Genomic DNA, 13,661 nt, shown 5'->3' with positions numbered 1-13,661 from the left:
GAAGAAGGAGAAACAAACTACCAGGAAATCTTCCTATCAGTGAGTACACAGATCAGAGGTCCGCACTGTGGCTCCTCTGGGTGCTGTGGCACCCACTGACACCTTTCCTGGTATCTGCCAGGTTTTTTTTTAAAGTGGGCGGGGCCAGTTGGGGCTTTTGCCCAGGAGGGCTTCTGATGGGCCATTGGAGATCTGATTGGTTGTGTGGGTGTTTAAACCACTTTGTGACTGGCTCCACCTATCAGGCTGCAAGAGAATTCAAAAGGTGCCCACAGACTTTAAAAGACTGGGGACCCCTGTGACAGACTGTGGTTTCCTTCTCACCTGTCCCCGAAGCTCAGCAAACCAGCACTGAGACTCAGGATAAGGCTTACCAGGAGCTGGTCATCTAGCCCAGAGGAGGGTATTTTTATCTCCCTCTTTGGGCTTGAGAGGGGAGTCTGGGCAAGGGGAGGCTGGGGGGGTGGTCTGTTTGCCTCACAGTACGCCTCCCTTGACCCTGATTTCACTGGCTACTTGCTAGTACAGCATATTACAGGTTTTTCCAGTTCTTTGCCCCCTTCGCAGCTTGGAAGAATCCTTAGGAGTGTGGAATTAATTAGGATCAGAAGAAGCACTTTTCTTCCGGTGCTGTTTCATTTTCCAACCACAACTCTTTTAGCAAGCAAAGTGGTCACAGCCCTTAACAGTTTATCACAATTTACATAGTCTGAGGGGGATGGGAAATTGGGGTCTGGCCACCAAATTCCCTCCTTGGGGTGCCTCAGCTGGCCAGTTCCACCCTCCTTCTAGTTCCTGCTCCTTTAAAGGTAAAGGTTTCCCTTACTCGAAAGCCAGTCAAATCCGACTCTAGGGGGCGGTGCTCACATCCATTTCCAAGCCGAAGAGCCAGCGCTGTCCGATGACTTCTCTGTGGTCATGTGTCTGGCATGACTAAATGCCGAGGCACACAGAACACTGTTACCTTCCCACTGAAGCAGTACCTATTTATCTACTTGCAGTTTCTTGCTTTCAAACCACTAGGCTGGCAGGAGCTGGGGCCAGAGATGGGAGCTCACTCCGTCACGTAGTTCCAGTCTCCAGCTCAGCGTCTTAACCTCTAAGCCACTATAGCCCCTTTCTGCTCCTTTAACTGATGTCAAACTAACCTCAGCATTCTATGGCTCCCGGCAGGAAGATGCATGCACAGTCCTTGCTGACTTGGTGGGGTTTGTTTGTGTGTATTTGTTTGTTTTAATTTATAAAGTAATATTTTTTCTGCATAGCCTGGAGAATTCTTTGAGCACATAGAAACTGCTGTGGCCCATTTTGGTCACTGGCCCTGTTTTGCTGCTCTACTGAAAGGGACCATCAAGTTTGTTATCAGAAAAAGTGACATAAATTAATAATAAAAGTATTCCTCCAATAAGCTGAAGGTGGCATACATGTGGTCTTTTCCTAAGTTGCCACCACATCAACTCTGTGAGGTAGGTGAGATTTACATATAGGGTTGCCAGGTCGACTTACCTGGCCAACTGGGGTCTGACGTTGGCATTTTTGGGCCTACTTCCAGTTTCAGGCTACTTCCAGTTGGAGGTGGCACTCTGGTTTTTGGGCAAACTCTATGGTGAATTCGGCTTCAAACCATAGAGTTTTGCCAAAAACCGGAGTGTCACCCCAACCCGAAGTAGGCCTGAAAAGGTCAGTTGGGGTGGGATTTCCCCTGCCGGCCACTTTGCCAGCGGCAGGTAAGAGCCTGCAAAAGCAGGGGTTCCTCCGCTCCCACCGGGGGGCTGGCGATCTTATATGGCACCTGGCCAGAGGTTACCCAATTAAATGCACCATTCAGAAGGGATCTGAACCCAGGGGTCTTCTGGGAACGGAACACTCTATCCACTACACCACACTGGCTCTCTAGTCAGCAATGAACAGCCGTGGTGACAGAAAAAGTGCTCAAGTATCATTCTCCCTCTGACTGAACATTGTGTCTGAATGTCTATCAGTGAGGCAGTGAAACAGGGGCCACTCAGAGACCGTACCCACTCAGAGACTTCCCAGGTGTGCCGAAAAATGAATTTGTAGATTTTTTTGAAAAAACTTGAAAATAAACTCTCAAAAAATGGCCTGACAAGAACTGTGCAAGCTTTAGGAGATACAGAATGCTGAGGGCACCTGAGAGTCAATCGAAAAATAAAGAACGGGGTGGGGGCTGGCCTGCTCTAGAGCTGCCAACTCTGGGCGGGGAAATTCCTAGAGATCTGGGGGTTGACCCTGGAGAGGGAGGGGTTTGGAGAGGGGAGGGACCGCAGTGGGGCCCAGTGCCATAGAGTCCACCCTCCAAAGCAGCCATTTTGTCCAGGGGAAGCTGATCTCTGTCGTCTGCAGATCAGTTGTCATTCCTGGAGATCTCCAGGCCTTGATCTGAGTCAGGGAGAAAATTCCCAGTGGATCAAAACCCGCCCCCTCCCACCATAGTCCTGCACAGCCCTCTCAGCTTGAATAAATAGCTGACCTTTGTTAACTCCAAAAAACACATTTCCACTTACCTGGGGGGTGGGGTTGGTGGCGCTTGAGGATACAGCCTGTCAAAGATGTGCATGTCGTAGGAAGGGGGTGAGTAAACTGGAGGCGGCTCTTCATCAGAACTATCTGGTTCCAGAGTCCGTTCCAGGATCTAATCAAAAGAAACACAGACAGAATTGAAATGACTTCAAGCAGTGCAGCGGCCAAAGCAGAAGCCCTGAGGATTTGTGACTTCCCCTCCTTTCTCTACCACTGCTATAAAACACGCCTAGAGTGCTACTGTAGTGTATTCAAAGCTGCCTTGAATGCATGATATGTTGTGAAACATCTAACTGAAGTGTAATGTAAAGCTTCGTCCTGGGCTAGGATCCAAATCCATCCAATCGTGTTACTAGCCCAGGAAGCGCCTAACCAATCACTTTCAAGCAAGCTCCCTGAGCGGGAACATCCGTGATTGGTCCTTATGCGAACAACCTTATTGGTTGGTATTGGTACAGTGGGTGTGGCTACATTAGCCGGGAGAGTTTAACAGCAGGACTGCTGCAATGTGAAAGCTGTTCTGGCTATCAGATGTTGATCTGTGTTGGAGTTGTGTTCGAGTTGAAGAATAAAGTTGTGTTCTTGCTGAATCACTCTCCGACTTTCTTTGTTAAGTGAGCGACTTACAGCTACAGCGTTCAAAAGGCACTTCACATATATTATCATGTTGCTATACTTACAACAATCTTACAAGATAATACTACTGACCTACCTATGTTATATTATTATTATTATTATCCTCATATTGCAGCTATGAAGATCGCTTGCCATCTAGTGCATGGTGCAGGTGACATATGAACCAGGGGCCAACCAGATTCATAGCTTTGGCTCTTGGCCACTATGCTACACCAGCTCTTAGGATTAGAAGGCTCTGGTGATTTTGTAAGCTGAATGGCAAGGAAAGACAGGTAGAGGAAACCAGGGATAAGGAAAGGAGGACTGGAAAAGTTAAGGCCTAGGCAGGAGATTCATGTGGGGTTTTTTTTGGGGGGGGGGTATAGAATGTATTCATTTGATTTTAACGATTTGTAATTAGAGGGCTCAGGGTTCCAAGATGGGGAAGAAGAACATTTTACACTTACCTTTCATTCCCCCCTTCCCCTTACAATTTACAGCCCCTCCAGTTTCCAGAACCTATCTGATGTCCCAGAGAACCTGCTGTGACATCACATTTTTTATTTATCATGCAGATAAGGCAATGGCTGGAGGGCTTGCTGGCAACAACAGCACTAGGAGGGAGGCCACCCAGGAGTTCAGGCCATGGGAGCCAGAAAAGCAAGAGTTAACTACCAGGGCCTCATGGCTGGAGGAGGGGAGAAGATGGGCCTGCCTGTGTTCACCTGCTAGTCCCTTCACCAGATGCCCCAATTCTGCACCTCTCTCTTTTCCAGCCAGGAGAGCTGCCATTTTAACTGCCAAGGTCCCATGAGTGGCTGCTGATGGAACCATCTTAGAAGACACTCAAACAGCCACAGAGGAGGAGGAGGAGGAGATTGGATTTATACCCCGCCCTTCATTTAGAGTCTCAGAGTGGCATAGTCTCCTTACCCTTCCCCTCCCCAAAACAGGCACCCTGTGAGGTAGGTGGGGCTGAGAGAGCTCTCTTGAGAACTGTCCTTGAGAGAACAGTTCTGAAAGAACTTATGACTGACCCATGGTCACACCAGCAGCTGCATGTGGAGGAGTGGGGAATCAAACCCAGTTCTCCCAGATTAGAGTCCACACTCCTAACCACTACACCAAACTGGCATAAAGAGCAAACACTGAGCAACAGCAGGAAGCGACTGTGAAGAGTTTCCAGGGAATTAATTTGCAGAAGAGACATTTCATAGAATCATAGAATGATAGAATTGGAAGGGATCTTGCAGGTCAACCCCCTGCACTCTGCAGGAGCATAGCCGAAAAATAGCCGTACATACCTACAACATACCCAAAAGATGGTAATCCAGCCTCTGCTTCAAAAAGTCCAGCAAAGGAGCATCCACCACCTCCTGAGGCAGACTGTCCCACTGCTCAACCACTCTTATTACAGTTAGGAAGTTTCTCCTGATCTTTAGCCGGTAACGACTCCCTTGTAATTTCCACCCATTAGATCTAGTCTTGCAATCCGGAGCAAGAGAGAATAGATCTGCTCCATCTTCTAAATGACAGCCCTTCAAATACCTGAAGACTGCAATCATGTCCCCTCTAAGCCTTCTCTTTCCCAGGCTAAAAAAACCCAACTCTTTCAGCCTTTCCTCGTAAGACTTGGATTCCAACCCTCTCACCATCCTGGTTGGTCTCTTCCGGACACACTCGAGCTTGTCAACATCCTTTCTAAAATGTGGTGCCCAAAACTGGACACAGTACTCCAGGTGAGGCCTGACCATAGCAGAATAGAGCGGAACCACCACCTCCCGGGATCTGGACACAATGCTTCTGTTAATGCATCCTAAGATTGCATTAGCTTTCTTCGCAGTCACACGGCACTGCAGGCTCATGTTTCGCTTGTGATCAACCAGAACACCTAGATCCCTTTCACATGTGCTACTATTAAGCCAAGTCCCTCCCATTCTATATCTGTGCTTTTGATTTTTGTACCTAAGTGTAAAACTTTGCACTTATCTCTATTGAAATTCATTTTCTTTGCCTCAGCCCACTGTTCCAGCCTATCTAGATCATTTTGAATCCTGACTCTGTCGTCTTCAGAATTAGCAACCCCACCCAGCTTTGTGTCATCTGCAAATTTGATAAGCATCCCCTCTATGTCTTCCTCCGCTCGAGACTTCCCTCCCCATAGAAGCAGAGCCATTTACGAGCACTTTTGCGTTATTGCAATGTATTCATTTTCGAAAGCTGTCTTGAGTTTCTGAGAGAGACACGGGGCAAATGTTTTTCAAATAAATGTACGTAAAACGGAAGAAAGGGGGAAAGTGGTCGTCAGGGGGCTGGGGTGGGAGGAGCTGGACTGAAAATTATCTCTTCCTTTGTCAGTTAGTATGCGGGAGAGGTTGTGTGTTGAAGAGCCCCTCAACTGCACAGGTCCCTAGGCAGACTTTACAGCCTGCTATGCCCTGGACTCTCCCTCCTGCCCTCGCAGTTCCAGACAGATCGGAGAAACAGGAGGCCTCTTCTGTCCCCCAGTGAGCTGCCATGGAGGGACGGTTTGGCTCTGGGTCACCTCATGAAGGCTTGCAGGAAGGCAAATCTGGGAAGATTCCCAGCAACTTGCCCTTAATTGACCCAAGACATGACACCCTTTGACACCAGCACAAGTCAAAGGGCCATCCCAACTGAGATCCCAGTTCTTGAAAGCTGGGGCTAGCGCCTTCATCTCACCAGGATGTTTATCCAATCCGTAAATAGTTGGCGTCACGCAACACAAAACCTGTTCACAGTTGTCCTTTCTACTTGGGATAAGAGCCTGTCCTTCTCAGATCCGATTTCAAACTATGCAAGGCAGTTGGATTAATCATGCCACGACTGCTCCTGTTCATTTGCTGCCTCTCTGTGTTTTCCTTTTTCTCCTGCAAAGCCTTCCTGTCTGGAGGTTCGCCAGCACAGTGTAGCTGGACTAGGACCTGGGAGAGCCCGGCTCACATTCCCCACTCTGCTATGTATGCTCACTGTGACCTTGGGCCTGTCCGTCTCTCAGACTTACTTCATAGGGTGGTTGTTTTCAGGCTAAAATGGTGGTGGGGAAAACGTAGGCTTGCCAAGTCCCCCCCGGGGGGGGAACCCCCCCCCCCAGAGGCCCGTTCCCCGCCGCTGGCAGATCAGGCCCCGGGGGGAACCCCACCCCCAAAGCACGCGACGTGCACGTCACCCGGAAGTGACGCGACCACCCTGGGCACGCTGGGGGCAGGGCCACAGTCATCCGAGGGAAAACTCTATGGCGTGGTTGCGTCACTTCTGGGTGATGTGGTTGCGGCGTGCACGCGCTTCACGCGCACGCGCGCACTCCTGGAGCAGCACTGGAGTCCCCCGCTCCAGCGCCGCTCGGACTTGGGAACCCTAGGAAAATGACATTTTATGCAGCTCTGGATCTCCATGGGGGATCAGTGGTTTTACTCAGTACAATGCAGTTTCATACGTTCACTCACACATACTATATTTTGGAGAGGAATATTTGCCTTGCAGAAAGTTCCAGGTTTAATCCTTGGCACCTTAAGCTGCAGTGGCTCAAGTGGTTAAGACGCTGAACTGCAGGCTCTGGAAGGTCGGTAGTTCAGCAGTTCGAGACCCGAGTGTGCTGCATGACAGAGTGAGCTCCCGTCTCTAGTTCCAGCTCCTGCCAACCTAGCAGTTCGAAAGCAAGAAATTGCAAGTAGATAAATAGGTACCACTTCAGTGGGAAGGTAGCAGCGTTTCGTGCGCCTTGGTGTTTAGTCATGCCGGCCACATGACCACGGAAACGTCTTAGGACAGCGCTGGCTCTTTGGCTTTGAAACGGAGATGAGCACCGCAACCCTAGAGTCAGATTCGACTGGCTTTCGAGCAAGGGAACCTTTACCTTAAGTTAAAGAATTACAGGTATTGAGGAAGCACTTTTTCCTGCCTGAGACTTTGGGGAGCCACTGCCAATACCAGCTTCTTTGAACCCTGAGGAGGGAACTGATGGAAATAGGTCCAATTTTATATATGAGTACCACACTTTTTTAAAAAAAAACAAGCCCACTGTGTGCATGTGTATAATGTTGGAAGAGGTGAGAAAAATCTATTCTCGTACTATGCTTTAACCACTCTAAGACAAAAAAGAGTTAACTAATCAAAGATTCAGAATTCAATTCGACATACCAATTCAAAACATTTCATAATTCAACATCAACTGTTACAAGTCAATTTTGAGGGACACTTAAAAAAACCAAACATGAATTATAAAAAATCTAAGATCTTAGTTAAAAACTGTCTACCTAAAACGGTGCAAGAAATAAAGGATACAACAACCATGGAAGTGGTGAGAAAAGTTAAATATCTTGGAATAAATCTCACAAATAAAAGTAGTTTGTTGGAGGAGGATAACTATACTGTGCTATTAAAAGAAATCGCAAATGATTTGACAAAATGGAAGAATATACCATTGTCTCTTATGGGAAGAATTGCCTTAATTAAGATGAACATATTACCAAGAGTTTTATTTCTTGCTCAAAGCATACCGATATTGAAAAAACAGAAGTTTTTTTAGGATCTAAATAAAATTACAAAACAGTTTATTTGGCAATACAAAAAGGCCAGAATAAAATGGAAAGTGCTGCAGGATAGAAAAGAAAGAGGATTGAATGTGCCTAACTGGTACCTATATTACCAAGCAGCTGCCCTAGTTTGGATTAAAGAGTGGGTCACCATGGAAAATAGGAGACTGTTGTTATTGGAGGGTCAGGATTTGTATATGGGGTGGCACGCTTACATATGGTACGGAAAGGATAAAATCCACTCTAATTTTGGGAAGCATTGGTTAAGAGATGCATTAAATAGAGTCTGGAGTAAGACAAAAGATAAATTTAATAGGAAAATACCAAGGTGGGTTTCCCCCTTGGAAGCATTTATTAACCCAGAATTAATAAACAAATAAGAAAATAACTTATCAAAACCTGTTAAATAAAGAAAATAAATTAATAATAGAAGAGAAACTGTTAAGGGAGAATATACTATCCTGGTGGGAAAGGATAATGTTACAAGACAGATATAAAAAAGATATGGTAAGAGGCTTTGAAGATAAAAACGAGTTAGATAAAATATGGCTGTCCTCAAATGATAAACTAGTACAGAAAGTATATAATTTCCTATTGGCAGATTTTGAAAAGGATGAGGAAGTGAAAGGAGCGATGGTTGTAAGGCCAATATAGGGACCTTTTACCACATGTGGTGGTCATGCGGTAAAATCCAGAGATTTTGGAAAATGGTGAAGAAACTAATTCAGGAAATAATGGAGAAAAACTTAGCCTTGGAACCGGAAATATATTTATTAAATATATTACCTAAGGGTTATAATCAGCAGGAGAAATGTGTTCTTGTGTATATAATAACTGCTGCCCGTTTATTATTGGCCAAAAATTGGAAAATAGATATAATACCGACCAGGGAGGAATTAATTGTGAAAGTGTTAGATCTAGCGCAAATGGACAATCTGAGCCTGATGTTGCAAAACAAAAATGAAACAGTATATAATAACAGATGGTCTAATGTGTATGATTGGATAGAGATGTTGGATGTATGAGACTCTAAGTTAATATTGGATTGGAATGTGATTTTTGGAAAATCAAATAAAAATAATATTAAAAAAAAAACCCACACATGACTCTCCTGGTTAACTTTCAGGCAATCATGTCAGAGAGAGACCAAGTGCTACATTATTTGCTTGCTTTTGAATCTTGTCTTCTCCACAGTCCCCAAATTCTGAGAATGTCCGGTATCCTCAGTGTTGAAAACAAGCTATGTTTATGTGCAGCATTTTCCGAACTGCGCACCGCAACAAGGCTTGAGATGTGCATTGTAAAAATATGCCACCATGTTGGATACACCCACTTTCCTGCACCTCACAGAAAGGAGAAATCCTTTCCCCTCTCTATGTGGGGGCAGAGACTGTCAGACTCCTGGGCAAGTTACTCTCAGCCACACTGTCTTTGGCAATGAAAGGCTTTACTGAGATATAAACAAGTTCCAGGTTTTAACCGTACTGTGTCAGATCTAAAGATTTTGGCAGGTACAGGCAAAGATATAGGTAGCCTGCTAGCCATCATGGAAAACTGAGCGAAGCAAAAGTGAAGCAAGGTTTGACAGAGACATCATCTTTTTTTTTTTAATATTATTTATTGGCATATAAGTATTGGTACAACCACCACCCATACACCCCATACACTCCCACCTCCCCTAGAGACATCATCTTGAGGGAGGAATAAGAGCAACAAGAATGTATTCTCTTTTTTAATTGGACGGAAATACACACTGAAATTCAAAAAATTCTGAATACTAAATCTGCCAAGTCACCAGAGGACAATGCTATTAGGAATCCTACCAGTGAATGTGGACAGAACAATGCATGAACTGTTCAGATACATGCTAATGGCAGCAAGAGTAGTATTTGCCAAGTGGAAAATTGAGAGTTGCCCGACTATTGAGAACTGGGTAGACAAGATGCAAGAATACAGTTATGGCAAACTTGACATTAACCAAAGACCGAAAGATGAATTTGAAAACAACTGGCAAGTTTTCTATGACTATTATAACCAATCTCTCTAGTTATACAGCTGAAAGATTTAATAGTTTACGATAATACTATAAAACAGTTTTAATATGAAATAAAAAGAGTCGTTTATTATAACAAACTGTTATGTGAAATCTTTTAAAAAATTCTATGAGGTTATTTATGTTATACTATTGATAAGTTAAGATAAAAATGATAATACAGTATAAGAAAATAATAGCATATACTGAGTAGGTCATTAAACAGACTTCTTAAATTAATACGTTACATATATGTTAAGCTATAATCTTAAACTATATTACACCATATATATCATGTTATACATTAGTTAAGCTATAATTGCATATACTTTTTTATGGATACACACATATATTTTGAAAAAGGATTGTCCTCGATATCTGTAAAATTGTGCTCACATCATGTTTTTGGTAATTATATTTCCTATGTGTTTTTTCCTATTCTTTCTTTCTTTCTGTATCCCCTATAATAAAAAAATTAAAACTATTTAAAAAGGAGGGGGGAGAATGTGTTCTCTTTTTAAAAGGCAGAAAGGAATGGATAACCAAGAAAGCAAGCCTTGACCCTTCAGGGAAATGGAGAGGGCAGCGAAACAGCCCTTGCTGAAAGAAGCCCTCGGAGCTCACCGACATTCTTCCTTATGTGCTTTAGTGCTTGACACTGGGTTTTATGGACAAGGTGATGAGGGCACTCCATGGAGTCCCTTCTTGCTATATGCTAACAAAATCAGCAAACGAGTACATCTGGCTTTTGAGCAGTGGGACGTCTGGCTGACTGGCGGGAAGTCGGGTCACAAAACCCAGAGCCCAAACCCAACCCTGTGAGAAACTGTCTCATAGAGTTTTACCCTTCAAAGGATCAGATAACAGGTGATGATGGGGAAGACCTCCACCTGAGACCCTGGAGGGCTGCTGCCAGTCAGAGTGGACAATATTGGCCTTGACAGACCAGTGGGCTGATTCCATATACGGCAGCTTTGTGCAATGAGGGAGAATCTTGAAAAACTCCATCTAGAGGCTGCGGGGATCCCGGGCAGGTTAATGGATGGAGTCTGGACAACTACTGGGGGCAACCAGCAGTCGCTGATTTCCTTTAAACCATTCTATAAACCTCCACTCAGCATTTCAGTTGAAACAGTTGTGTCACAACTTAAGCAGCCTGTTTTGTGAAAAATTCTTAAGTGGGACACAGCTGTGTTGTGTGAGGGGTGCCTCCCACTGGACCAACCTTGTCTGGGGCCCTCCTTGACATTAAGATTTTCAAGCATACATTTTGGTGACTGCAGGTTAATTGAAGAGTTGGCAAATCATCCTTCTTGTGGCCAAGTGCATCAATTTGACAATTAGATTTAAATTTGCATATTACATAATATTGATGGAACCGTGAGACAGCTTAGCATTTAATAAACATAAATGTGTTTTTCATCGTTGGAAGGAAAGAATAATATTTTCTTTTTCTGGTAACTCACCAGATGGGGGCGGGATCAAGCATGCCCTTAATTTTCATCCTGTGGAGCACTAGAGGAGTCTTGATTTGGGACCCCCAGTGGACAGGTTCTGGTATTTTTTCTTCTACACTACCAGTATTTTGCTCCTCCTACCAACCTTACTGGCTAAGCTCTAGTCTTCAACAGCGCCACCTTATTTTCTATACCAGCCCTGTCACCTGACCTTCATGGACCAGTCTCTGCCCACCAAGCATTATAAAGCCCCAGTCTTAGAAAACAGGGTTGCACCTACCTGCAACCATTGTTCATCAAGTGGTCTTCTGTGAAGGCACACATGGGGGCTGCCCATGCGCAGCCAACCAACAGAAAACATTTCCAAGCTTTCTAATAGACTAGGAGCACCCCTCCTCCCTCTGGAGCTTTCCTGCCAAAACGATCACGTGACTAGGATGAAGGGCGCTACTCCCTTAATTCTCTCCATGCTGCCACTTGGAGACCCTAAGATACCAACGTTCCAGAGAGTTCACAGCAGGGCAGGAGGCGGGGCAGGAGGGAGAGATGTGTGCCTGCACAGAAGACCACATGATGAACAGTGGTTACAGGTAAGTGTAACCCCGTTTTCATCTTCTTCGTGCCGCCCGTGCAGTCCCACATGGGGAGAATAGCAAGTTCACTGAGTGAAGGAGGTGGGTGTGACTCTCTCAAAGGAAGAGACAACGGAGGACCACTTTCTTAATGGGCGCTGAGCGTCATGGAACTGGGCAAGAGAGGTAAGCTGCCCAAGAGTGGGGAGGGAGGGCTTGTTATCAATGCAATGAACATGAAGTTAAGCAAACTCCGGAAGATGGCAGAAGACAGGAGGGCCTGGCGTGATGTGGTCCATGGGGTCGTGAAGAATCGGACTCGACTGTGCAACTGAACAACAACAACAACAACAACAAAGCGTCCTGGAGCCCTGGCACACATAAAGTAGCATTGAACAGCCACACACTCAAGACAAAGTGGGAGGGATTGCTGGAGGACACTGACCCTGTGGGACCTGAGGACTGACAGACAAGTCCTGGTGGCAGGGGATCCCAGCCAGGGCGTCACCTTGTGCATCGTCATGAATGGAGAGGGCATAGATTAGAACCCTCAATGTCTGCATACCACAGTTGGAATTGCTGCATACTGAAAAAAAAAAGTTCTAAATACAGCACCAGGGAAGCGCAAAGATAAAACAAGGGCTTATACCCCTGATTTGTGACATCCTCAGAACTCCAACAAGGGAGAGGAAAGGCTAGAGGGTGTTTGTCATAACCAGTGGCCTAAACACAATCAACAGCAAAAGCAGTAGTGTTAAAAACCCGTTACAGTTTCCGTAGAGACTCTTTGCCACTTAGAGGTGCAAAATCTGGTAGTACAGGAAAGGATGCCTGCCACTCAGGAAAAAAGGAAGGCTACTGCTGCAGTGTAAGCAGGGAGCGGATCAAGGTCTCAAGTCATCAGCAGGATTGAGAATAAGCAGATCTGCTCTATAATAATGGAAACAGGTGTGATGTGCACAAAGAAAGGATGGGCCGGAGGGCCATAAATGAACTTTGTGCAGCTTCCAGAGCAGTCTGCATAGCAATATAGACAAAGAAAAACATAAAAACAGATTCTTTTGGTGATGGTTAGAAGGGTATCCCTCATAACAGAGGTCCCTGGCCGGAAGGAAACTTAGAGGACAGGGCCTGGAACGTCCCATTGTGGGGCAAGACGAAACAGCCTAGACCTCACATCAGAGTATCAGGGAGTAGGTCTCCCTTGGGCAATGAAAACATAATTACTGGTGAGTGTCTGTACTAAAAAGGAAAGTATGCCTAATGTTCTAGGGGAAAGTAGTGGTATGGCACAGTCATTCTGCAGACTCCAGGAGCCACTGCGAAACACATGCTTACAGCAGGGTCTCCACATCATAAGGAGGGAGACATCAGAGATGGCACTGACTTCCAGAGGTTCAGAGTCCAAAGAAGTGGTTCTGAGAAAATGCAGTGCTGAGACCACAAGAATGGTGCATGTTAGGTCTGTCTCAGAAAGAAAGAAAAACAAGTCTGGGCATCCCCTGAAGGGTAAAATATGCACCAAGAATACACATTCTGTTATGGTGTCATATATAAAACTGTCAGTTTGCCAGAAAAAAGCAGCAGTGGAAGCCACAAAGAGCTTCTTTGTAAATCTTAGTAAAATCTTAGTAAAATAAGGACTGACTAAGGCAAAGGAACACTCAGTCAGGTTTCCCTGAAAAGGAGTAACAACCAGGGGTCATTTCCTGCAGGAAGGCAAAGGAGCAGAGCTCCGGCAGTAAAGATCCCAGGGGGCAGGCACATGAAACAAGCCCCGCCCCCTGCTCCCAGCAGCCCTCAGTCAGAGCAAGAAGCAGCCAGGTAAGTTGCAGAGCCCCCCCCCCCCCCCCGCCCCCGCCCCCAAAACACCCCAAGGTCTTGTTTA

General features: G+C 45.5%; 1 protein-coding gene across 1 annotated transcript in view; it reads right to left on the bottom strand.

The window, feature by feature from the left end:
• Window positions 1–2,521: 2,521 nt before the first annotated feature.
• Window positions 2,522–13,661, bottom strand: part of LOC107108431 (CUE domain-containing protein 1-like) — a 27,337-nt gene continuing 16,197 nt past the window's right edge. Inside the window, exon 3 of the mRNA XM_015408861.1 lies at window positions 2,522–2,653. Within this exon, the coding sequence (XP_015264347.1) occupies window positions 2,522–2,653 (132 nt within the window). The remainder of the gene's footprint in view (window positions 2,654–13,661) is intronic.

Source organism: Gekko japonicus, unplaced genomic scaffold (genome assembly GCF_001447785.1).
Source record: "Gekko japonicus isolate JY-2015 unplaced genomic scaffold, Gekko_japonicus_V1.1 scaffold4631, whole genome shotgun sequence".
Taxonomy (NCBI): domain Eukaryota; kingdom Metazoa; phylum Chordata; class Lepidosauria; order Squamata; family Gekkonidae; genus Gekko; species Gekko japonicus.
The sequence above is the reverse complement of the archived record's forward strand: the minus strand, read 5'-3'. Positions and strand labels throughout refer to the sequence as shown.